The sequence below is a fragment of the Mustela nigripes genome, chromosome 9 (genome assembly GCF_022355385.1).
Source record: "Mustela nigripes isolate SB6536 chromosome 9, MUSNIG.SB6536, whole genome shotgun sequence".
Classification (NCBI taxonomy): domain Eukaryota; kingdom Metazoa; phylum Chordata; class Mammalia; order Carnivora; family Mustelidae; genus Mustela; species Mustela nigripes.
Window position 1 is genome coordinate 66460744 of NC_081565.1, and position 24092 is coordinate 66484835.

Sequence of the window (24092 nt, forward strand, 5' to 3'; positions counted from 1 at the left end):
GAGATGAACCAAGAGAGGCTGTGGACTCTGAGAAACAAACTGAAGGTTTTGGAAGGGAGGGGCTGGGGGGTTGGGTGAGCCTGGTGGTGGGTATTAAGGAAGGCACGGATTGCATGGAGCACTGCATGTGATGCATAAACAATTAGTTTTGGAACACTGAAAAGAAAATGGAAAACAAAAACAACACAATTGTCCTATAGTTAGCTGAACCTACTGTGGTAATCATTTTATGATATCTATAAATCAAACCATCATGCTGGACACTTTAAACTTACACAGAGAGGTAGGTCAATTATTTTTAATAAAACTGGGGAAAAAGTCACTAGCTTAGTCACACGATGGAATCTTGCTTAGAGGCAAATGTGGTGCAAGTTATGGCCCACCAGCCTAAGAAGGCAGACCAAAACTAGGGAAGCCAGAAGGAGCAATTTACTGTACCTATCCAAAAATCCTGATTGTAGTCACTTACAGTTAGAAGATTAGAAAGGAGTGATACAACTCATCCGAAAAGACAAGGCGGATGTCCAATGCACCCCCTGGCTTTTGCAGTCTCGGTCCAGCAGGACAATTGTCTAACATCAGATCACAAAAATATCATTTTGGGCTATAGACTATTACTCTATTACTTAAATTCAGTTAGGAGGTTTTTGGTTCATAAAGGATCCTTTTTCTGAATTTGAGACTATGCTCAAGTGGTAGTAAGGAATCTTGTTGGTCTTTTCAAGGTGAGTCTTTGTTCTGGTTGAAAACCATTTTGGCTGCGAGCATTCCCTTAAGAGTTTGTGTATTTACTTGTGTTGTTTGTTGCTGCAGTTGTTTTGTGTGTTCTGTGTGTGTGTGTGTGTGAGAGAGAGAGAGAGAGAGATCTGGGAATGGTGACAGGAAGAGGTTCCTTCTCCAGAAGTCAGAGCTAGGTGGGCTCGAAAAGCTATAAACCTGGAATTTATTCTTAGTGCTGACCATATAATTATCTGGCAAGCTTTATAGCAAACAAAACTACCCATGTTTGTACTCAGTACTCTGGAGGTGGGACCCTGGCATCCAAATACTCTAAAAGCATATATATATATAATTTTTTAACATCTGGCCAGTTCTGTCAGGGTTAAGAACCAGTGTTTTAGAATTTTCTAGAATGGGTATCCAGCAGATCATTTGTTTCCTGGCATCCTCTCAGGGAGGCGTGGCCTAGCGGGGCTTCAGGAGCAAACGTGCGCTCTGAGCGCTGTTTAAAATTCAGACTCCTGGGCTTCGTCCTCAGAGAGTACCAGATCACACTCGCGCCGCGTCCGAGAATCTTCATCTTACCCACAAGGAGTCCGGAGGGCCACAGGCCGAAAAATTAAAGCTTGAGGGATAACAGTCTTGGGGAGACCAGGAACTGGGACAGATTGGTGGAAGATAAAAGACAAATCTGTGGGGCTAGACCTCCTAAACTCCTGCTATTCCTTGGCCCCTTTTCCTCTGGGTGGTTTGGGCCGGGACCACTGAAGGAGACGCGAGTGTGGCGAGGTGGGTGGCGCTGGATAGAGTCGGCCCTACATTCCAGAAAATTCCCTCGGCCGGGTTGGGGGTGAGGTGAGAGGTCGGTCCTCCAGGTCCCTTCGCTCCGCGCCGCCGCTTCCCATCCTTGCACGTCCTTCGGCTTCGGAGCCGCGTGGGGCGGGGGTGGGGACGCCGGTCGCGGAGGGGGCGCGACACCGGCGTCCGGGCTGGGGCGCGCGCACCGTGGGGCCGGCGTCCGGGCGCGCCCCCGGCCTCGCCGCCCCGCGCTCGCGGCACCGCCTCCTCCCCACGCCGCCGGCGCGGTCCGGGGGCGGGGACTCGCCGCTGCGGAGGCCGGAGACGCGGCGGCGCGGGGCGCACGGCGCGGAGCGCACGGCGCGGAGCGGGCGAGGGCGCGAGTCCGGCGGCGGCGGGAGAGCAGCGGGCGTTCCTGGAGCCGGGCGGGCAGCGCTGAGGGGCCGCCGGAGCCGCGGCAGGAGGTGAGTGCGCGGCTCCCGGGCCGCCCTGGCCGCCTTCCCTCTCCCCGTCCTTCCCGGCCCGGAGCCCGCGCCCTGGCCGCAGCCGGGTCACCGGAACCCGCGCCGGGCCGGAGCTTTCGCGCCGGGGCTGCCGCCGCCGCCCCCAGGCCCCCGGCCGCCGCGAGGGGCTGTGCGAGGGCTCTCTGCCCCGGCGGAGGCCGGCCTGGGGCGTGCGGGGCCTTTCTTTTTTGTTCTCCGCTGTGTCACGCGCGTCGGCATCCGAAGTCGGAAGCGTGCAGCCCGAAGTAGCACTAGTGCTGGTCCCGCGGGCGTGACGGGCGCCGGGGGAGAGCGCGTGGCCGCCGCGCGCCCTCACCTCCGCGTCCTGGCGCTTGGGCGCCCACGTTGGCAGCGGTCGCGTCCCGGCAGGTGACCGCGAGCTGGGCGCCGGGTCCCTGGGTCACGAGCCGCCGCAGCATCCGGAGCCGGTCGCGGGGATGCTCCAGGTTCCGTCCTTCGTGTGTTTCCCACCCATGACTGTGTGGGGGCATCCATAGAACTTCTGCTCTGCTGTAAAAAGTCTCCTGACTTTATATACCGTTTCTGGTTCACACCGTGTTTGATGTTTAAAATGATTTTTTCTTTTTTAGGTAAAGTAAGAAAATACCTACTTTGATGGATGTTCTTTTTAGCGGAATTTAAGTACCGTTGTATTTGGAATGCGGTGATGTTGCTGGTCATTTTCAAATCTCCGTTTTCCAAATTTGCCTAACCAAACTTGTGTGGCTTTTGTGGGTCTGAGATTTTCTTTGTCTGGTTTGGGGTCTCCAAGGCCCCAAGCTCGAAATTCCGTAAATGTTGAGGGACATTCCTAGGGACAGGATTATTAAGATGTCCCACAGTCTGATGAAATATTTAACAGCTTTCTAGTGACTCTGTTTGGCTTACAGCCATCAGATTGACTCAAATTTAGGCAGTTTTAGTATTTCTGAAATTTTTGGAGCGTGAGACCGGGGAGCAGTGGAGTTTCTAGGCTGACTGGTTTTTGTGGGTCTCCTAGGGCATTCTGGCCTCTCCTGCTTGTGTTATAGAAGATTAAGGTAAGCTCATGCACGGGAAGAATAATTTTATTTGTGAATAGAAAGCAGGAATTTAGTAAGATTTCTGTCCCTGGACCAGAACTCAATTTTTAAGGTATCGGTGGTCAAAAATACATTGAATTCTGAAGATGTTTAAAGAAAACTATCAGCTCTTCCAAATGTATTTTGTTCTCCTGTGGAGAGGTTATCACATTTTCTCCCCCATCAGTTTTGTTCAAAAATGAAGGACCGAGAATGAGAGGAAGGAGTAGTTGGAAGTGTGGGGGCGGGGGTGGTGGTGGTGGTGGTGGTAATGGTAATAGATATGGATGACATTGCTGCTGGAGCAAAGGATGCCGTCTCCTTTCTAATTGCTGGCCATGGGCCCAGTTATTGATGGGGGATGAAAATATTTTGTATTTATGTTATTTTTTGAGGGGTGGGGCGGAAACAGAAGGGGGGATGGTTGACGGTGCCTGGCCTAGGGGTTTGTGTGGCCACCTTCCCCCCAGCAGGGAGGAAACTGCTGACCTTATTGAAAATCCTGTGAGTGTGCAGACAGGCTTTCTGCGTCTGAAGCGCAAAGGGTAGAAAGGGCAGAGCCTGGGGAAGCACAGCCCCTGGCTGGTACCTTAGTGAAGGGGAGCTTGAAGGTGGCCTGGCCTCCAGAGAAGGCCAGCCCCAGGAAAGGGAGGGCAGGAGGCCCAGATTAGGGATGGGAGGCCCCATTCCCTGGCTTTAATGTGGTTGTATTGTTTCATTACCTTTTTAACGACCTAAGGTGAGAAGTAACATCCCTCACTGGGATAATGAAAAAAGAAACACTTCTTTTTTGGTTGTTGTTTAAAAAAAAAAAGCTAAAACTTAGTTTTTTGTTTCGGTTTGGTTTTGTGTGTGTATGTGCGTGTGCGTGCGTGTGTGTGCGTGTGTGTGTGTGCGTGCCCACAAAAGTAGGAAGAATGGTCTTGATATGTTTTGTCTCACCTTTGAAAAGTGTGAGTGGTATTTTCATTTGCCTGCTTCCCGCTTCCTCTAGCAAAAAACATTCTTAGATTGTGGTCATTTTCTTTTCTAGACTTTTCCAGTTACTGATGACATTACATGAGAAAACTTGGCTTGAAGTTTCAGAAATGCTTACCAGGTTCCCAGGGAGTCTACTTTGTTTCACACAGTAATTTCCTACACTTCCAGAAAAAAAAAAAAAAAAAAGATCATGCCTTCTCTGATTGTGATAATATTTTGCTCTTATTTTTATAAGAACTTTAATAGAACTTCTCCTAGCTAATATTTTAAAGATTAATTAATGCCTGACAGGAGGAAAAGATATGTAAGAGTACTATATAATCTGATCATGTTGATACAGACGGTAGTTTGCTGTGGTTTCCAAAGTTTTTTGATCTTTATCATTACTTGAAAAAAGAAAAACTTGGGGTGCCTGGGTGGCTCAGTCATTAAGCATCTGCCTTAGGCTCAAGTCACGATCCTGATCCTGGGGTCCTGGGATCAGCCCCTTATCAGGCTTTCTGCTCAGCAGGGAGCCTGCTTCTCCTCACACTCCTGCTTGTGTTTCCTCTCTCACCATCTCTCTGTCAAATGGCTCAGTGGGTTAAGCCGCTGCCTTTGGCTCAGGTCATGATCTCAGGGTCCTGGGATCAAGTCCCACATCGGGCTCTCTGCTCAGCAGGGAGCCTGCTTCCTCCTCTCTCTCTCTCTGCCTGCCTCTCTGCCTACTTGTGATGTCTCTCTGTCAAATAAATAAATAATCTTAAAAATAAATAATAAGAAATAAAAAGCAAAAACTTAAAATTAATTCAGTGTTACATATCAATCATCTCAATTAAACAAATGGTTAGCCCTGGCCTGTATGTTGCAAATTTATCAATTAGGTGCATGTCCTGTTGTTACGGTCTCGTATCTCAAGGCCCAGGATACCCTCAGGGCTGGATTAGTGACAGTGGGGGTAGACCCCTCTTTCATATACTCCTTGAATTTTAAGTGTTTTTGGCCTGTTTCTTGTCAGATTTGATTGTATCACCATAGGTTTTACTTTGTGACGTGGCTAACGTGGAACTGCGTGAGAAACCTGTGCCTTTCCAGTGGGGGGTTTGTGTTTGCCCATGCTTACATTTATCAGAGGAAATTCAGTTCATGCCTTTTATAAGAATGGTAAAGCTTCGTAGTCTCTGTAAGGTTTAGTGTAGTTAGAATTTTTCCGCCCACCGCACTGTGCTCAGTGCCGAACCGAGTCAGAGGAGTTCCTCAGGCCCCTCAGAGGGTGGTGACTTGTTGACCTTCAACAGAGAGACTTAAAATGCAGAGTCAGTTTCTACTCTCATGACCACTGTTAGTATTTATTTTATGGTAGTATAATAGAATTAGCAAAATGTAATGTAGCATAAAATAATTAATATAATTAGTATATGTATGTACTTGCAAGTTATTTTTATCTGATAGTTAAATTACGGAAATGTAGTTGCTCTCACACTTTTGGATACAAATTAATGTTAACTCTAGGATTTTCTTCCCTCACCTTATGGAGCATCTTTGCCCTCCGGGAGGCTGTGCCCTGCTGGCGGACTCAGTTCTTACAGTCTGACAGCCGCAGACAAGGTGTAAATGAAGAGTCGTCCTGTCCTAATAAAACTTAATTTATGGACGTCCAAATTTTAACTTCATGTGCTGCTCACATATGAACTATTCTTTCGATTTTTTTTTTCAACCCTTAAAAACTGAAAACTTGGGGTGCCCGGGTGGCTCAGTTGTTAAATGTCTGCCTTTGACTCAGGTCATGATCCCAGGGTGTTGGGATGGAGCCCCTTATCGGGCTCCCTGCTCTCAGCGGGAAGCCTGCTTCTCCCTCTCCCACTCTCCCAGCTTCTGTTCCCTCTCTTGCTGTATCTCTCTCTGTCAAATAAATAAATAAAATCTTTAAAAACAAAACAAACTGAGAACTAGGCTTATGGGCAGTGTACAGAAACAGGTGGCTGGCAGGATTCCGCCTTTGGGCTGCAGTTGGGCAACTCTTGAACTGGAGAAAAATTCGGGAGTTCCTGCCAAGATGTAGTCTTGGCATCCACATGGGAGGTGGCCTTTCTTCAGAAAATTTCAAGTGTTGGAAAAAACAGGATAAAATTTGGTTACTCTTGGGGCGCCTGGGTGGCTCGGTCGGTTAAGTGGCTGCCTTCGGCTCAGGTCATGATTCCGGGGTCCTGGGATCGAGCCCCATGTTAGGCTCCCTGCTCAGTGGAGAGCCTGTTTGTCTCTCTCCCTCTGCCTGACGCTCTGCCTACTTGTGCGCGCTTTCTCTGTCAGATAAATAAAATCTTTAAAAACAAAAAAAGAATTTGGTTCCTCTCATTCATTTTCACTTGTCCATCTCGCACTTTGGTATTTCCACTGCATAATACTAAACGCGCACATGAATTTTTAAAAACTATTTATTTGAAAGGTCGGGGAAGGGGAGAGTGGGTTAGGGAGAGAGCAAGCCTGAGTAGGGGTGGAGGGGTGGGGGAGGGGCAGAGGGAGAAGGACAAGCAGACTCCCTGCTGAGCACGAATCCCAGTGTGGGACTCAATCCTGGGACCCCGGGATCATGACCTGATCCGAAGGCAGAGGCCAAACTGACTGAGCCACTCAGGGACCCTGTCATGCACATGAACTTTAAAAGTTTTTTCTTCAAAAAACGGACATATGCTAGTCTTAGGTTACAACGTAATGATTCAGGATTGGCGTGTGTTGCAAAATGTTGAGAACAATAAATCTAGTTAACCTCTGTCACCACAGTTACAACATTTTTTCCTTACTGTGAGAACTTGTAAGATGTACTCTTTTTCGCAACTTTGAGATACACAGTACAGTGTTATTAACAGCGATCACCATGTTGTTGAAGTTTTTTCATTTATAAACTATCAGACTCCAGAGTTGGGGAAACATGATATTTATAATTGGGGATTAGGGTAGTGAGAGATTTTCTGCACTTCCTTGTAAGCTTTTAGAGCAATTGAAGGAGAATGCTGTGGACCTGGTCATTCAACCCTCATGGTTTAGAGCAGGAGTTGATAAACTTCTCTAAGGGACCAGATAATTAGTATTTTGACCCGCAGAGTCCGAATAATAACCCCACGAGTAGCTTTGGATCAGCTCTTCTGCGTAGCCAGAAAACAGCTGTGGCTGTGTTTACAGAACAGGCCTCTGAGGGCCTGTGGGCCTGGTATGCTGACCCCTGGCGTGGGGACATTCTTGGGGCATGGCAGAGTATTTTTAAACCCTCAGAAAAATGTTGGTGACCGAATCCTTCACCTGTGCGGAACAGGGCGTTCTCAGGCCTGTTTGCTCGCTGCTGAGGGGCTTGTGGACTTCCTGCTCAGACTCTCCAAGGTCCAGGTGAGGCCGTTTCCTCAGAGAAGGAAGGAAGGTGCGACTCTTCGGCTAGAGCAGCTGTATTGTTTCTGCAGGGGTCACGTTGTTATAACACGCTGCTCTGATTCGATTGCTCTCATGTACAGTATTTGCTTGTGTGACTAAAGACCTACCAGGCCGTAGAGCATGTGACTCTTGATCTTAGGGTTGTAAGTTCGAGCCCCACGCTGTGTGTAGAAATTACTTAAAAATAAATTATTGGGGCACCCGGTTGGCTCCATTGGTTGTGCTCTTGATTTCAGCTCAGGTCATGGTCTCAGGGTCACGAGATTGAGCCCCACATCAGGTTCTGCACTGAGTGTAGAATCTGGTTAAAATTCTGTCTCTCCAGGGCGCCTTGGTGGCTCGGTCCATGAAGCCGCTGCCTTCTGCTCGGGTCATGATCCCAGGTGTCAGTGCTCCCTGCTTAGTGGGGAGTCTGCTTCTCCCTCTGCCCTACCTCCTACTTATGCTGTCTCTCAAATAAATAAATGAAATCTTTAAAAAAAAAAAAAAAAGATTTTCTCTTTCCCTCTGCCTATCCTGCCCCAGTTTGAGTGCTCTCTTCTGGCTCTCTTAAAACAAACAAACAAACAAAACCTACATAGAAATAAGGAAATGAGAAAAAATAAAAGTATTTAACCAGCAGGTTCAAGGGACCAGTATATTTGACAGGTTGCTCATTTTCAGGTGCTTTTTCTTTTCTTTTCTTTTTTTTAAAGTAATTAGAGGTTTCGTTTCTTTTCCAAAAAAATTTTTGTCTAACATGCAAATAATAATTTTAACCAGTAGATTGAATTATTTTCTTTTATTTTTTTGACCCAGAGAGAGAGATCACAAGCAGGCAGAGAGGCAAGCAGAGAGAGAGAGAGAGGAGGAAGCATGCTCCCTGCTGAGCAGAGAGCCTGATATGGGACTCGATCCCAGGACCCTGAGATCTCGACCTGAGCCGAAGGCAGAGGCTTAACCCACTGAGCCACCCAGGCTCCCCAGGTTGGATTTTTTTGAATTAAGCCAGTAGGAAGGAATGAGCAGTTTCTTCACATTTCCAGTTTACCGAGACACTTTTAATGCAGAAACATCCACTTCCTTTTTCTCCAGGGAAACCTGGGCTTTCACAGAGTTTAGCTGATTAGAGTTAATCATTTTTCGGTATGTCAGATACTGACAATCAAATATGAGACAAAACACATTCTGGAGCCTCAGTTATAATGATTATTAGTACACCCGATGCAGTATGTCTCCTGCCTTCTTGCCTAGGTCCACAGAACTAAGGTGGGGGCAGGAGAGCCTTCATGTATCTGAACCTGTAAGCTCTGGCTCTGAGTTACTGCCCTAGTCTTCATTTCCTACCTGTGTCTGGCCTTTTGTTTTCAGTTGCAGGAGTTTCTACAGTCCTGGAAGTCAGTGCTGCAGCACCTTGCCACCCAGAGGTTCGGTGCTGGTCTCTCTTCCTCCTGCTCGCCTTAGCTGGCCAGCCCTGTGTCCATTGGGAGCCTCGAGCTCCCCTAACTGTGCCCTCCGGGCGGCTGCATACCTTCCTGGCCAGCCAAGGGCTGGGCCATAGTGAGGGGCTTTGGAGACCAGAATCGTGTTTGGCTTCCTGGAACCCCTTTTTGTCATACTGTGGTCCTATCTGGGATGTCCCATTGCCATGGCAGGGAGACAGCCCCAGAGGGTGGGAGTTACCGCTGCTGCACAGAGAGTGGCATCCATAGGACTAAGCACAAGCCTGGTTCCCATAAAGTAGAAAGGCTGGTAGAAGAGTGACATTCATCACCTTTTCTTCATAAAATGGGGAAAACACTAGATCTAGAAATGATTTCTTATTCATCTTTCCATCTCTAATAATAATAAGAAGAAGAATAAGTTGAAATTTATTGAGCAATTACTACTTGCCAGTTGTAGTTCTAAGCACTTTTTATATCTTAACTCATTTAATTCTCAGGTATCCTTAGGAGGAGGACAGTGATGCTCAGATAGGTCTTGTGGTCCCTAAGAGGTAGAACTAGGGTCCGACACTGGCCAGTAGGTCCCAGAGTTTGTTCTCTTAACACTTCCCTGAGCTGCTCGGTGTCAGCATGGCGCCTGTCTTATCATAACTGTCCACTACATTTTCGTTGGCTGGCTCAAGAAAGGAGCATTTTGAATGATCATCTGAATACTTCTCTGAAGTGAGAATTGAGTTTTTACTCTTTTCAGATTTGTAGTATACCGATCCATTGAGTTATATCTGCTGGAATAAAATAAAAGGTCATAAAAGGACCCCTCCTCTAGAAGTATATTGCTAGGGAATTAAGTATAGACAAAGATAGGCTTTCAAAGGTAAAAATAGATTTTTCCATAAGGAGTGCTGACAGAACTGGCTAGCCATTACACACATGCACACACATAAAACCAAAACTTCATGATTTTTTTGGTATTTTTTATTCTTAACATTAAAAGGGAATTCTAAGTGGATGAAAGATTTAAATATATGAGACCATAGGTGTGTTGAGAGGAGAGATGGGCAAATTTGTATTTCTAAAGTTAGAGTGGAAATGTCTTCCTGAGTACAAACAAAATCCAGAAACAGTAAAATAAAGATTGGCAAGATTAGAGTGTCTTAAAAACACCACTGATAACCAAAAACCATGGGCAAAAAATTTCAAAGATCAAACGAAAAATTGAGAATAAAAGCTATTGCCATGAAAGACCATTGCCATGAAAGACCAAAGATTTATTTATCTTTAACATACAAAGAGCTCTTACAAATCAACAAGATGAACACCCAACGTTAAAAATAGGCAGAGAATATAAAAAGGCATTTCACCAAATGAACAAATGGCCAGTAAATGAGAAGGTGCTCATTTATGTTCATAACTAAAGAATTTTTTTTTTTTTTTTTAAAGTAGGCTCTATGCCCCACATGGGGCTCAAACTCACCATCCCAGGATCAAGAGTTAGATGCTATATGGACTGAGCCAGCTGTGTCCCCCAAGAGATTTATTTTAAAATATCATTACTGATGGGATTGCCAAACATTAAAAAGTTTTATTTTGGTTTTACTGTGTGAGAAAACAGTTCTCATACTAGTAGTGAGAGGGTAAATTATTGGAAGTGCTTTGAAAGCCAATTGAGTAAGATCTATCAATTTTTTAGTTTAGATTTGGATTTAGTTTAGGTTTGGATTTATGAACAAGTTGCAAACATAGTGCAGAAGGTTCCTATATGTCCTTCACTCACCGTTCCCTTGTTTAGTTGTCCAAAATGCTTCTAGAGCATTGGGGTTTCAGAGTTGTGTGTAAGGGCTCGCACACCTGGATAGAAGTTTGCAAACACAGGTGTGGATGTCAAGGGTGTTCGTGGCAGTGTGGTTGGAAATAAGCCGAATTGCCCTCTGTAGGAGACTGGTTAAATAAATGCTGGCACACAGTGGAGCCCCCTCCAGGACTTTCGAGACAAAAGAGCAAGCTATAATTTGCCACGAGGAAAAGTGTGATAAGAAGTATGATTAAGTGACTCCTGACATTTACAAGACAGTGTGAATGCTCTTGTTTCGATTTAAAAACATGTATGTTGATGCTTGTATAAGCATCAAGAAACATCTAGAAGACTCGCTGCATATTAGAAGGGCCAACACCTGGCCTTTTTCTACAGCCCTTGAATTGGAAGTGGAGGAGTAGGGCCCACGCCCCCTTCGCAGGTGATGCTGGGGTCCTGGGAGGGTCGAGAGCCACTGGAATAGGAGGATGCCGCCGTTAGGGAGACTTCAAATTTCACACTTTACTGTGCAGCTTTTCTCCCCAGTTGTGTTTGTAGTTTTATATATATTTTTTGAAGTATGAAAAGAGTGAAAAAGACTTTTGTGATCAGAATCAGATATAAGGCAGTGGAGACAGGACATGTATCCGCAGATATACAGAATTTTCTAGAAGTTTAGTATTTCTGAGCATTACTCTCCTTTCATATGTATGGGGCTTGCTGATTTCCACTGATAATGGATTTTTAGTTTTTTCTCCTCTCTCACCCTGAAAGACCAGCGGCTGGCGAGGGAAGCTGAGGTAGTTCTGTGCTTCGGAATTCTGATGGTCCTTTATTTCAGGTGATTCCAGGCAGCGCTCATTTACCCCATTTAGACATCCACACTACTACCTGATTATTATGGAAGCGGTCTCCCAGGGACTCGCCTAACCAGGAACACCTGAGGGGGAAAACTGGTCCTGTGGACTCTGCTCTGTTTCCGCTCGAATGAACTTTAACCTGGAGGTTGAGTCCCTGGGAGGTCTTTCCTGCACTGTGGGCCACACCTGGCATAAAAGAGGCCCTATTCACAGAGATGCCCTTTGTGGTGCCTGCCAACGTTCCTCTGATAAGGCCTGTTTTACCCGCCTCGTGGGAAGGTCGGCTTTCCTTGTGCTTGGTTCTGGGGCTGGTATCCAGGCTGACCTGGTCTTGGGTTGAAGTCCATGAACAAACTTGGTCCCCTCCCTTTTGTAAGCCGTGTCTGGCTTTCTCTGCAGAGGTAATGCTCTCTGCAGCTCTCTAGCTAACACGGATGGCTTGTACTGGGAGAGCAGCAAGCGTTCAGAGGAAACCTGGGCTGGCACCGCCCGCCTGCCGGCAGCACCCTGCATGTGTGTGTGAGTGGGGGGTCCACGCTGACTGTGACTTCCTCAGTGAGCATCCACACTCCTCCGGGGTGCTTTCTGGCTTTGCACAACAAACCTTTATTTGGGTGTCCTTAGTAATTCTCTACAAGGTGAAAAGCCCTCCCTTGTTAGGACTTAAATCAAAAAGGCCTCTTTGGGGAGCAGTGAGAAATGGGTTTTTTTTCCCCCTAAAGTGATGTGGAAGCATTTAACATTTGCTGTTGCTGTTCACAGAGTTGATTCCTTCTTAACCTGTCCTGGAGGCAGCAGGGAGAAAGGGGTGGGGAGGGTGGGGAAAGCACTTAACACCATTTTACGGAAGAGGAAACTGATGTGCAGGAGACATTCTCTGCAGGCAGTGATTCCCAGGGCCGTGCTCCCTCCTAGCAGCCTGTCCTAGGGGGCCGGCCTGCTGGTGGTCTTCTCTTTCCCGCAGGTTCACATTTGGAGGCACAGACGCCTCCTGCTGGCGATGGGGATGGACAGGATCTGCTCCCAGGGCGGCACTGCGAGCACAAAGGCTTCTTTGCTTGTTTTGTTTGTCAGATTCGCCCCAGCCTTTGAGATGATGGGACTGGGAAACGGGCGCCGGAGCATGAAGTCGCCGCCCCTCGTGCTGGCTGCCCTGGTGGCCTGCATCATTGTCCTGGGCTTCAACTACTGGATCGCCAGCTCCCGAAGCGTCGATCTCCAGGTGCCTGGCTCGTCTGGGAGCACGAGTGTCTCCCCATGTTTAAGGTGGCTGGGTGGTGGAGTCCCAGGGCCCTGGTGTCCACCGCTCCCTAAGGCATCCCGCTCAGCGACTTGTGCACTATGTGTCTCGAGGTTGGGGCTCCCCACATCCCCCACCCCGCCCAGGCCAGACTCTCCACATCCACTCTGCACTTGGGTAGGAGAGAACCTCTCTGTGACTTAGGATGGCTCCCAGAACGTCCCTCTCTCTGCTTGGCCTGGGAGTGAAGGGTTTTTCATGGATCCCCTTGGGCTGGTTCTGGGAAGGCCGCTTGCTTCGTCACCCCGACGGCCGTTGGGTCCTCCAGTCCACACCAGATCTCAGAGTGGTGTTGGAAGTATATTTGGGTAACGGGTATGGGAAGTGTGTTTCTACAGGTGCCAGTAGTTCAAGTCCTCACTCAAGGACGGTAATTTTAGCTTTCCCATTTATGGTTGTGTATTGTGGGTCAGACAGGGCTGAGCTGGGACAGGCACTCTCCTTGACCAGACTTCAGTCCGGCATCTCTGACCCCTCTTCTCTAGGCCTCCGTCTTGGCTTCCCCCGCCATCCTGCCATCTCGCCTTTAGCCTGCCCAGCCCACTTAGCAAAGAATTCTTTCTGGCTGAGTCCTCTCTACCCCCCAGTATCTGATCAGGCACCTCCTCCCTCTTGCTGATGTCTGAGCCCTTTGCCTGCCTCGAGCAAGAAATCTCCCTGCCCTTGAGATCCCCTCTTAACACTTTCCCCCCAAATGGTTCCTCACTCTGCTGTTGGCTGCAAACCCTTAGCTGCCTCAGAATGGAACCGGTTCTCTTCCTTCCTGAACAGACCCCTGTTGCAGGAGCCTTGAAGGAAGTTTTCCTTCCCGTGTTCACAAGTGTCTGAGTGATTTTTCTTTAACCGGGCGTTATATACACGCTCTGCTCTAGGACACAAAACAAACTCTGTGAGCTTGGGACTTCATCTCCCCCCTTCCCAGGCACGCAGATCCTGACACAGACGGGGGGCAGTACCCCAGGAGCAGGGATTCCAGCCCAGCCTTTCCTCTCCCCCAGAGCTGGGGCTCTCAGCCCTGAAACCCTGCCCTGTCCCAGCAGGCCCCAGGCAGCCACGTTTTCCTGGGAGCTTCCGCGGGAGCTGGTCTCCGGGCAGGCGCGGGCTTGGGGTCCTGAGTTAGAGAACTGAATCTGTTCTGGGAGGTTTTGTCTGCCAAGGGTTGAGTGCTCTGTCAGCGGGAGGGCAACGGAACGAAATATTTGAGCACCTGGGGAAGTGCGAGGCACTTCATGGATTTCCCTCCTTCAGGCCTCAGAGTCTCCGGGAGGGACGTTTTGGGATTTCCTGGGAGATAAGCTGGGGTGCCCAAGAAGCCCAGAGAAGTGACTTCCTCTATTTGTAATATGGTTTCTCTGGGAAAAATTATAGCTTCTGTACAGTTGATTTCCAAGATTGCTCTTAATAGAACCCCTTCAGGCACATTTTTGTGGGGAAGAATTTATTCTCCAGGAGCAGAGTTGGCAGAAATTCCATCTGGGCTTTGCAGGACATGCAGTGAACGTGTCTGGCCCCAGGCTGCTGCCTGGTGAGGAAGGAGTGGAATGGGAGCTGGGGAGTGGGGGGCTGGGGAGGGGACCCAGGAGGGCCCGGCAGCACTGCCCACGGGGCCCCGGAGCACACCTCCAGCAAAGGGCTTACTGCTGGCTCTGGGCCCCAGAGCCGGCTTCTCAGAGGGAGCTCCTTCCAGTGGCCAGGTCTCCAGGGACAGCTTGGGGTTTCCCCTCGTGTTCTGTGCTGTCCTTCTAGACCCGGATCCTGGAGCTGGAGGGCCGGGTCCGCAGGGCCGCTGCGGAGAGAGGCGCGGTGGAGCTGAAGAAGAACGAGTTCCAGGGGGAGCTGGAAAAGCAGCGGGAGCAGCTCGACCGGATCCAGTCCAGCCACGACTCGCAGCTGGAGAGCGTCAACAAGATCTACCAGGACGAAAAGGCAAGACCCCCCTTAGATCCCCCTTAGTTCTGTTCCAGATGCCAGTTGGGACACCGCTGAGTTCTTCGGCTGGGAGGGGGAGCGGTGGGGATGGTGTTCATGTGATGAGGGGGAGCGGGTCACGTGTCAGCGGTTCCCTGCGTTGTTCTGTGCATCCCTGTCTCCCTGTCTTTAGGCCTGCACGTTGGTCCCTCTTCATCCCCTTCCCCTGCGTTACCTGACCCCCAGCCCTTCCCCTCCGGCCACCCCTGGATTGTTCTCCATCCGTGAGCCTTTCCACATGTATGTGAAATCCTACAGCGTGTTTGCCCTTCTCAGATTTATTTCACTTAGTGTAATGTCCTCCAAGTCCATCTGTGTTGTCACAAATGGCAAGACTTCCTGCTTTTTTGTGACTGCGTAGTATTCTCGTGTGTTTGTGTGTGTGTGTGTGTATGTACTTTATCCGTTCGTCTGTCGATGGACACTTGGGCTGCCCCCCTCCCTTGGCTGTTGTGAATAATGCTGCAGGGCACGTGGGGTACATGTATCCATTCAGAGTAGTGTTTCTGTTCAGGTAGATGCCCAGAAGTGGGATTGCTGGATCATACGGTCGTTCCACTTTTACTTGTTTGAGGAAGCTGCATCCCACTTTCCATCGCGGCTGCACCCGCACGCCTTCCCACCTGCTGCGCACGAGGCTCCCGTCTGTCCACATCCTCAGCAGCACCTTTAGTTCTCGTCTCTTTGATCTTAGCCATTCTGACGCGTGGAAGGTGATTGCTCGCATGGTTTTGATTTAGAGAAATGCTCTCTTCATTGGCGGGCTACTGTACCGTGTTCACACATGTGTTCTTCTCTGAAGATGGTTCCCATTTTATAGTGAAGTGCTTCTTAATGTCCCCTAGTTGCGGATGACACTATTTATACTCCTTCAGTCCCCCGGAACCGACTGCAGTAGGACGTAGACGTGGCTCCCAGTGTGTGCACAGACAGATCCCTTTCAAGCTTGTTTCTGGGAGAAAGTAGAGTTTATTCTCCAGGAGCAAAGTTGGCAGGATTTTAGTCTGGGCTGTAGGACATGCAGAGACCGTGTCTGGCCGCTGCCTGCTGCCTGGTTACTGGGCAGTGTGGGAGGGAGGGCCTGGGCTGAGATGGGCTCCCCTGCTGGGCCCGGGGTGGCTGGGAGGGGCTGGTGTGGGCTGGTTGAGTGCTTCCTCCCGGCCCAGCTGTGGGCTAGAAGCTGTCCCGTCCTCCGGGAGGGAGGAACGTGAGGAGCGCGTTTCCTGAACTGTCTGCCGCCACCACACCCCGTACATCCATGTGTCCGTGCCTGGAAGTTCTACTCTCTTTCTGAGGAAGCATTGTCTTTTATCTGAGCTTCTGGCTTTTTTTTGGTTTTTACTTAAAAATTTTTCCTTTTTGAAATGGTAGCAATAGAAGATAGTATGGCTGTGTGGCTGTGTGAGGTGTTGGCTTATCGCTCGCATCTGTTTTCGTAACTCCCGTCAGTCTACCAGATGCTTCCGAAATTCCACTGCCCTGCGAAATCCCAAACTTGGGGAGTGATAATCTCTCATTCGTTCTCCTCCAAGCTTCCGGGATTTCAGTGTGTTGCATGAAAGTGCGGGCGCATATTTTGGGTGGGGAGAAGGAAAAGCAGCTGCAGGTGAATTTCAGCTCATGGGCATTCGGCTTTGGTGGCGTTTGCACTACTTTGGCTCCAGACCCCTGTGAAATGGGCTGCAAACAACCGGGCTTCCGTATTGGGTGGGCAGAGCCTGCAGAGCGCGCTGGGCACAGAAGCATTTGTCCGAGAGAATTCCTGGTAATGCAGCCAGTGGAGCATCATCCCACCGGCGGGTCCTCAAGATAGAGATGCTGGTCCATTTGAGTACAATCTGACGTGGAGATAACAGCACAAACTTGGAATTCTTTGAAATATGATAGAGGAGCTATTTTCTGAACATCTTTCTCTGTAGATAAAGAGACGAATGGGAACATCTTCCAGCCAGAAATGAGGTGACTGTTTCACCTTGGTTCTTAATGCTTCAGCTTTATGGCTTCTTTCTGAAAGGGGGCTTAGCTCTCCCACCCCCTCCACTCCAAACTGCTTGGGAATGGGGTGGGAAAGGCTGTTGTATTTGCAGTAAGCAGCTTACATATTGAAAATTCGGAAGTCCCAGTCAAGAGGGTGAAATATGTATTTGAAAGCGGGACAGAGAGCCACTGGGGAAGAATGTTTTTAACTTTTAAAATATGTGATAGAAAGTTCTTCTAATTTGAGGGTGGGGGCTAGTCCCTTAGCTCCAGGAGGAGTTTAGCTGTAGCTTGATGTGGTGGTAAAATGCATAGGCTGTCCATTCAGGCAGACCTGGGTTCAAATCCTGTTTTCCTCAGCTCTATGATTTTAGGCAAGTCACTTAAATTCTCTGGGTCTGTTTTCTTAGCTCTCCAGTGAAGAGAGCAACAGAATTCCCCTCACAGCCACACTGTGAGGATTTGGTGAGAAAATATTTACACAGGGCTTGACACAATGCTTGACATGGACCAGCAGCTCAAAAACTAGGAGCTGGTGTTATTACAACTAGTCCCAGTAATTGTAGTAACAGCAGTGGATCAAGATAGAGATGGTCGTAAACCACAACATCAGAAGTGATAACACTATTTTTGGGGTGGGGGGAAGGTGGACTTTTTTTTTAAAACTTCCAAATTGATATCATGGAACAAAATTGCCCTACTTTTAGGAAAGGATGAAAAGATGCTGGGGTGGCCATTAGAACCAGTGTTGCTGATTCTAACCAGACCCCGGACTAAGCTTTCCCCAGGGATGGTGTCCTGGATTTGTCTCGGCAGCCTCATGAGACTGGTGCTTCAGCTCAGAGTTTGTAAGCCTTCCCCCAGGTGGAGGCCTAGACCCCTGAGAGCCCACACAGGGGGGCCTCCCTCTGCTCTGTGCAGATATAGGGCCATGGTGGGGGGAGGGTGGTCCTCCAGAATTCTCCATCCCTAAATAACACAGGGCCACAGGGTACCAGGCTGGCCTGAGTCCATAGTTGTTGAAGTTAGGTGATGGGATCCTATATTTATCTCCATGCTTCAAAAGAACACAGTAGTCCAGCTCCTTCTCTTTTGGCCCCATTTCTAAATTCTCAGGCATTAAAATACCAGATTCTCTATAGCCAGGCAGTTCCGGAGAAGTAGGGCTGGTCCGCCATACCAGTACCTTCTCTCTCTCTCTCTCTCTTTTTTTTTTCTTTTTTTCCCCCACTTAGGAGGTCAGCACGTGTGTGAATTGGAATGAGGCTCTTTTTCAGAATGTTGAAGAATCATCTGGTGGTGGAATAGAGCTTCTCAGCCATGGGAGGATTGGGTGGGGGTCAGCATCTCTGGGTGGGGGCGATTTGCAAAACGTCACATGTCACATGCCTAGATATTTCTGACCTCCTGGAACCTTACCCCACCTTGGGTGGGCACTGTTGCCCTGGTGGGTGTTGTAGCCATCACATGGGGGTGTGGACAGAAGCCCGAAGGCCAAACCCACCACGGATGATGGGGTCGTGAATGGAATGCTTCGGGCCAGCACTGTGTGGTAGAATTCCCCAGGAGGAGGGAAGTGTCCCGTTTGTGCTCTGCTGTGCGGTGTCCCGGCTACGTATGGCTATTGAACACCCACAATGTAGCTGGTGGGTCCGAGGAACTGAATTGTGAATTTTACTCAGTTTTAAATACATATAAGTGGCCAAATCTTGAACAGCACGGGTTTGAATGATAGAGGTTGAACTCTGGTGGAAAGGCTGAGTGTCCTGTTCTGTGGGAGAGCCACGGGCCAAGTCCGGGTTTCCTTTGCTTCTAGGCTGTCTTTCCCTTTTCGCTCTTTGATTCTGAATTGGGCCATGGATGACGAGGTCACCGTGTAGTGGGGTAGCTGTGCTCCCTGTGAAAGCCTCTGTTGCTAGGCAGTGATCAGTGGTGCGGAGTTCTCCGTTCAGCTTATCCTGTTGGCGCTTAAGAACTTGGTTGTTTATTTCAGAGAAAACCGGCCTTGCCAGGCAGCACATCACGGTCACCCGGGAGCTTGTGCAAACACACACAGATTTTAAAAATACGCTGGGTCTGACTCTACAGGTGTTGGGCCTGGGAGAATACTGAATTTTTCTGAAAGATGGTACACACACGTGTGGGTGCACGGTTTTCTCCAAATGCTCAGATCCCAGAGAAGCGGGGGTGTGGGGGGGTTCATCTGGAGACCCATGGGGGAGCTACTGGGTGTTTTGCAGTATTGCACTCTTAAAAATAAAATTGCCATATCAGGGTTTTCATTTTTGTTGTTGTTTTTTTTTTTTTACTCTTTCTCAATGAAATGACTTTAAAATGGAGGGCATTATGATGAAGTTAGAGAATTCTTTAAAAATAATCTGGCAGTGTGGTTACAAAGTAACGGATGTGGATACTGATTTTTCTAAGGTATTTCTGATATCTTTACCTGCATTACTAGAATCCTTGACAGTTTTTAGAAGATGGGCCAAGTTGCAAACTTCCTGCTCGCTTTTTTTCCCCAAGATTGCCAGCTCCCTCAGCCTTGGGATGTGGGTGTGTCTTTGGGTCCTCCATCCTGAGACCAGCCTCTCAGGCACCCCTTCGAGTTCACCTGGAACGGGTGGGCAAGTGTGAGACACCAGGTGAGCTCCAGCAGCCTTGCTGTGGTGCTGGAATGAGCCCGGGAGCAGAGTTTGTAGGAAGGAACAGGGCATGAAGAGAAGTCAGAGGGATAATAAGCTGATACCTGTGTGTCCCTCCCCCAGAAATTATGTAAAACAAAACCATTATCAAGTTGAGGTCCTCTGTGTTCTCCTCTACCCCTTCCTTTCCTTCCTGCCCAAACATCGCCACCATGATAAATTTCTTTTTAAATTGTAATTCCAGTGTAGTTAACATAGTGTTATGTTAGTTTCCGGTGTACAATATAGTGTTTCAACACTTCCACAAAACACCTCATGCTCTTCATGACAAGTGCCCTCCTTAACCACCGTCACCGGTTTCACCCCCTACTATTTTGAATTCTAGTGGTTATAGTTTATATTTCTTAACTTCTGCAGATGTCCAGTGGCCAGAGCATTGACCATCAGATTCTGTCTCGATAATAAGAATCAAATCTACTGCTTTTTTTTTTTTTATCTTAACCAAAGCCTCTGATTTTCTTCTTTTAAAGATTTTATTTATTTATTTAACAGAGAGAGACACAGTGAGCGGGGGAAACACTCACAGTGAGTGGGGTAGTAGGAGAGGGAGAAAGCAGGCTCCCACTGAGCAGGAAACCCAACACGGGACTTGATCCCAGGATCCTGGGACCATGACCTGAGCCAAAGGCAGATGCTTGACAACTGAACCACACAGGTGCCCCCAAAGCCTCTGCATTTTTTATCATAAACACTTCAGAAGAGACTTCAGCTGATTCTTCAAGATGGACATTTTTGTTTTCATTCCCCCTCCCCTTTTTTTTTAAGATTTTATTTGAGAGAGAGTGAGCGAGCACACGAGCAGGGGGAGGGAGAAGCAGGCTCCCTGGTGAGGATGCTGGGATCCTGACCTGAGCCAAAGGCAGATACTTAATGGACTGAGGCTCCCAGATGCCCCTTCGGTCTCCCTTCTTCCCTGCCTCCCGGTGTGCTGCAGAAGGAGATACGGTGAAGATTTGCATGAATGTCGGCAGACAGGTTCATGCATACTTCTAGAACTTGTAGAACTCGGTGGGAGCACAGGTGTGGTCGCTTCCTGAGCTGTAGATGACGGGGGGTTTCAGTTTTTTGAAAGCAGCAGAAGTGACTGTGTAAGGTAGCCTTAAGTAACTTTCAAAAAAGTTGTCTTATAAATTATCGAAATACTGTTACTGTTCTAAAAATACAAAGAAGTTAAAATCCCATGTAATTTCATCACTCTGAGATTAGCCACTGAGAACCCCTCATGCCCTTTTTAAAACGTGCAGATTACATCTTTTTATAAATGATTGTTATACTCAAGCTTCTATAAACGTAGGTGTGCTATGAAGATGGTGGAACATAAAGGAGGTTCTTGAAATGAGAAATACGTTCGAACACATCTGGTATTTGCACATCATTAAAAAGCCCAGAAACTCTCAATTTATGGGCATGGAGGTGACCATTTCCAGCAAGAATATTTTTTTAAGATTTTATTTATTTGACAGAGAGATCACAAGTAGGCAGAGAGGTAGGCAGAGAAGGGGAAGCAGACTCCCTGCTGCGCAGAGCCTGATGCGGGACTCGATCCGGGACCCTGAGATCATGACCTGAGTCGAAGGCAGAGGCTTAACCCACTGAGCCACCCAGGTGCCCCAGCAAGAACATTCTTCATGAGTGTTTGCTTTTGTAGCATTTCATAGCATTTGCATTCGTAGTCTACCTTGATCCCTAATTGGCACAGGTGACTGTTTTGAGTCTGAAGAGACACATGTCATTCAGGAGAACAGTGTGTGTGGTATTCTGCTTATCTATTTTTGTATCACAAATGACCCCGGAACATAGGGGTTTAAAGCCATGTTGGCATTTATTTTGTTAATATACATCTGCAGTTGGGAGGGCTCAGGGGAAACTTGTCTCTGTTCCACGGTTCACTCTCTGGGTGACCAAAAGGCTCAGAATCGCCTGAAACTTCCCTCACTTATGTGTCTGTTGTTGGTGACCTGAGACCATGGTGGGGTCAAGGCCACAACACTTCTGTGTGGCTTTTGAGTGGCTGCTAGGCCTCCTTGAAGCTTGGAGGCCAGGCTCCTAGGGCGCTGTCCTGATGGGGAGGGAAGGAGAGAGCCTGCGGGAAGCTGTCCCCTTGTATATTCATTTTCCAGAGCGGCCATGTAACAAGGTCCCATAAACCAGGTGGCTTAAAACAACAGAAGTGTATTCTTTCTAGGTTCTGGAGGATAGAAGTTCAAAACCAAGGTGTCAGCAGGGCTGTGCTCCCTTGAAGGCTTTAGGGGAGGATCCTTCCTTCACCGGTTCTGGTCCGCGGTGTCTGCCTCCAGCCTTTGGTCATAGATGTGTCCCTCTAGCCCCTGCCTCCGTCCTCCCCTGGCCGTCCGCCGCCCTGTCTCTGTACTTTCACCTCTTCCCTTTAGTCCTGCTGAGTCTGACCCTGCTCTCATGACTCCATTTTACCTTCTTTCTATCCGCCTAGACTCTGTCTCTAAATAAGGGGATTCTTCGGTTCTGCGTTGACATGAATTTTGGGGGTACATGGTCCAACCCATGAGGCTTTTTACTGACTGCTTCAGAAGTCAGCAGGGTCACTTCTTCAGCATTCATAGGCCACTAAGGCCAGCCCAGTTTGGAAAGGGTGGGAACCGGGCTCTGGCGCCTGAGCGCTTGGAATCATGTGGGGTTTTTGTTTGTTTGTTTGTTTGTTTTTGTTTTTAAAGATTTTATTTATGTATTTGACAGAGATCACAAGTATGCAGAGAGGCAGGCAGAGAGAGAGGAGGAAACAGACTCCCTGCTGAGCCGGGAGCCCGATGTGGGACTCTATCCCAGGACCCTGAGATCATGACCCAAGCCTAAGGAAGAGGCTCAACCCACTGAGCCACCCAGGCGCCCCTGGAGTCATGTTTTTAAGCCACCACATTTCCCGTGAAATACTTTTTTTTTTTTTTTTTTTTTTTGAGAGAGAGCACGAGGAGCAGCAGGCAGAGGCAGAAGCAGGCTCCCTAGCAGAGAGCCCAGTGTGGGACTTGATCCCAAGACCATGAGATCATGACCCGAGCCAAAGGCAGACCCTTAACCGACTGAACCACCCAGGGGTCCCTCACTTTTTTTTTTTTTTTAACACTAAATATGTGTTTACGTATCAAATAAGATTTTAAAGGGCATAAATAAAAACAGATTCTCAGATTTTAGTTTTTGCCAAAAGCTAGTGGAGATCCACTTGTAAAGTTCTCTCCTAAAGCTGGCACTGGGTGTGTTAATCCAGTCTTTTATTTTGTTGTCAGAAGGCTGATGATGATTTCGGGTCTGAAGACTTCCCAAGATCTCCAGTGCCCCTCAGACCCCCACTAGGTGCTGCCAACAGCCAGGAGGTGGTCCTAAAGGCCTGTCAGGGGCAGATTCCCCTTCATCTCTGAAATGCCCAGTGGAGGAGCCTGAGTGACCCCAAGGACTCCGCGGCCCCTCCCCCAGGGAATGCCCAGCTTCCTGCTACTGTGCTCGCTTTTTTGGTCTCCAGAGTTAGTGTCTGAAATTGTGTCCTTTTCCTTAGCTGTGTTTGTGACCTTCTCCCTGGCTCGTTTCTTGCAGTTTTTCCACCTAGACCTTTGAACTTTTCACTTAGGTGTTAAATCTGTAAATTAATGCTGCAGTAGTGTGAAGGAACAAGTTTGAGAAACATTTCGTTTATAGTGGGGGGTGGGGGAAGCGGGAGGGCCAGCCTGCAAAGCGGGAGGGCATGGCGGTGACACATTAAGGGTTTCCTGTCCAGAAAGAGAAAAGCTTATCGAGGGGGGAGGCGGAGGGAGGAGCAGCCTGTGTCCCCTTTGTCACCGCCAGTGTGCCTGTGCAGCAGTGAGCTTCCTGCCTCCCTGGCAAGTGGGCCCGAGGGGCGTGTGTGGTCTGAAAGCACCTTGCCTTGCCTGGGCTTCGGTGCTGTCAGGGGTGGGTGAGCAGGTCGTGTGGGCCCATCTGGGTTGGCTCTTGGGTTCCCATGCGGGATTTGAACTCAGGGCTGGGCTGCTCCCCACGACTCTAGCTGCATTTGGTTCCAAGACTGACTTTCTAAAGAGGAAGTGACTAACGTTAAGGACTGTGGTCGTTTCTCCTACCTGAGAGTTTCCAGAGAGCTCTCCCCAGCTCCTGGACCATCCTGGCTGGCAGGCCAGTGTGGTTAGCTCTGTGCCAAGGTGCAGACCCGCTGGGGTGACTGGCCGGGAGGGGCCCGCGGGGCTGGGTGCAGGCTGCGAGCATGTGTGTCTTGTAGGACTTCTACAGCATTCGAAGGGTCCTGGCTGCTTCTCTCTGTGGCGGCTTCTCCTGTGCACCTGAGAAGGTGGTGACTTATTTCTGAGGAGGTAGTTTTCTCAGGGTGACCAGAGCAGACTTATGCAGATACAAAGTTTCTTTTATTTTTACTACCTTTTATCACTGTGTTTTACTGAAGACCAAAGGGTTCTAGAAGTGTTTTTCTGTTTTTCATCTGCACTGATTTTCCATCTCTTACTTCTGTCCATTCAGTATTTATTCTGCAGGGTGCTGGGCAGGGCCAGGGATGCAGCGGGCTTTGTGGGTGTCCTGGCTTTGCCGGTTGTCCAAGATGTGCCAGTGTCCAGGCTGGGTGGCTGTCTGGG

The 24092-nt window shown here is 48.7% G+C and overlaps 1 protein-coding gene across 3 annotated transcripts in view; it reads left to right on the top strand.

Moving 5' to 3' along the window:
- The first annotated feature begins 1296 nt into the window (after positions 1–1296).
- Positions 1297–24092, top strand: part of GOLM1 (golgi membrane protein 1) — a 57530-nt gene continuing 34734 nt past the window's right edge. For 2 of the 3 annotated variants that reach the window (XM_059411749.1, XM_059411752.1), the window contains exons 1-3: positions 1862–1982; positions 12616–12763; positions 14588–14767. In XM_059411749.1, the coding sequence (XP_059267732.1) occupies positions 12635–12763; positions 14588–14767 (309 nt within the window). In that variant the 5' untranslated portion in view covers positions 1862–1982; positions 12616–12634. Of the gene's footprint in view, positions 1510–1861; positions 1983–12615; positions 12764–14587; positions 14768–24092 lie in introns of those variants that run through there. The other variant, XM_059411751.1, reaches the window with a different exon arrangement.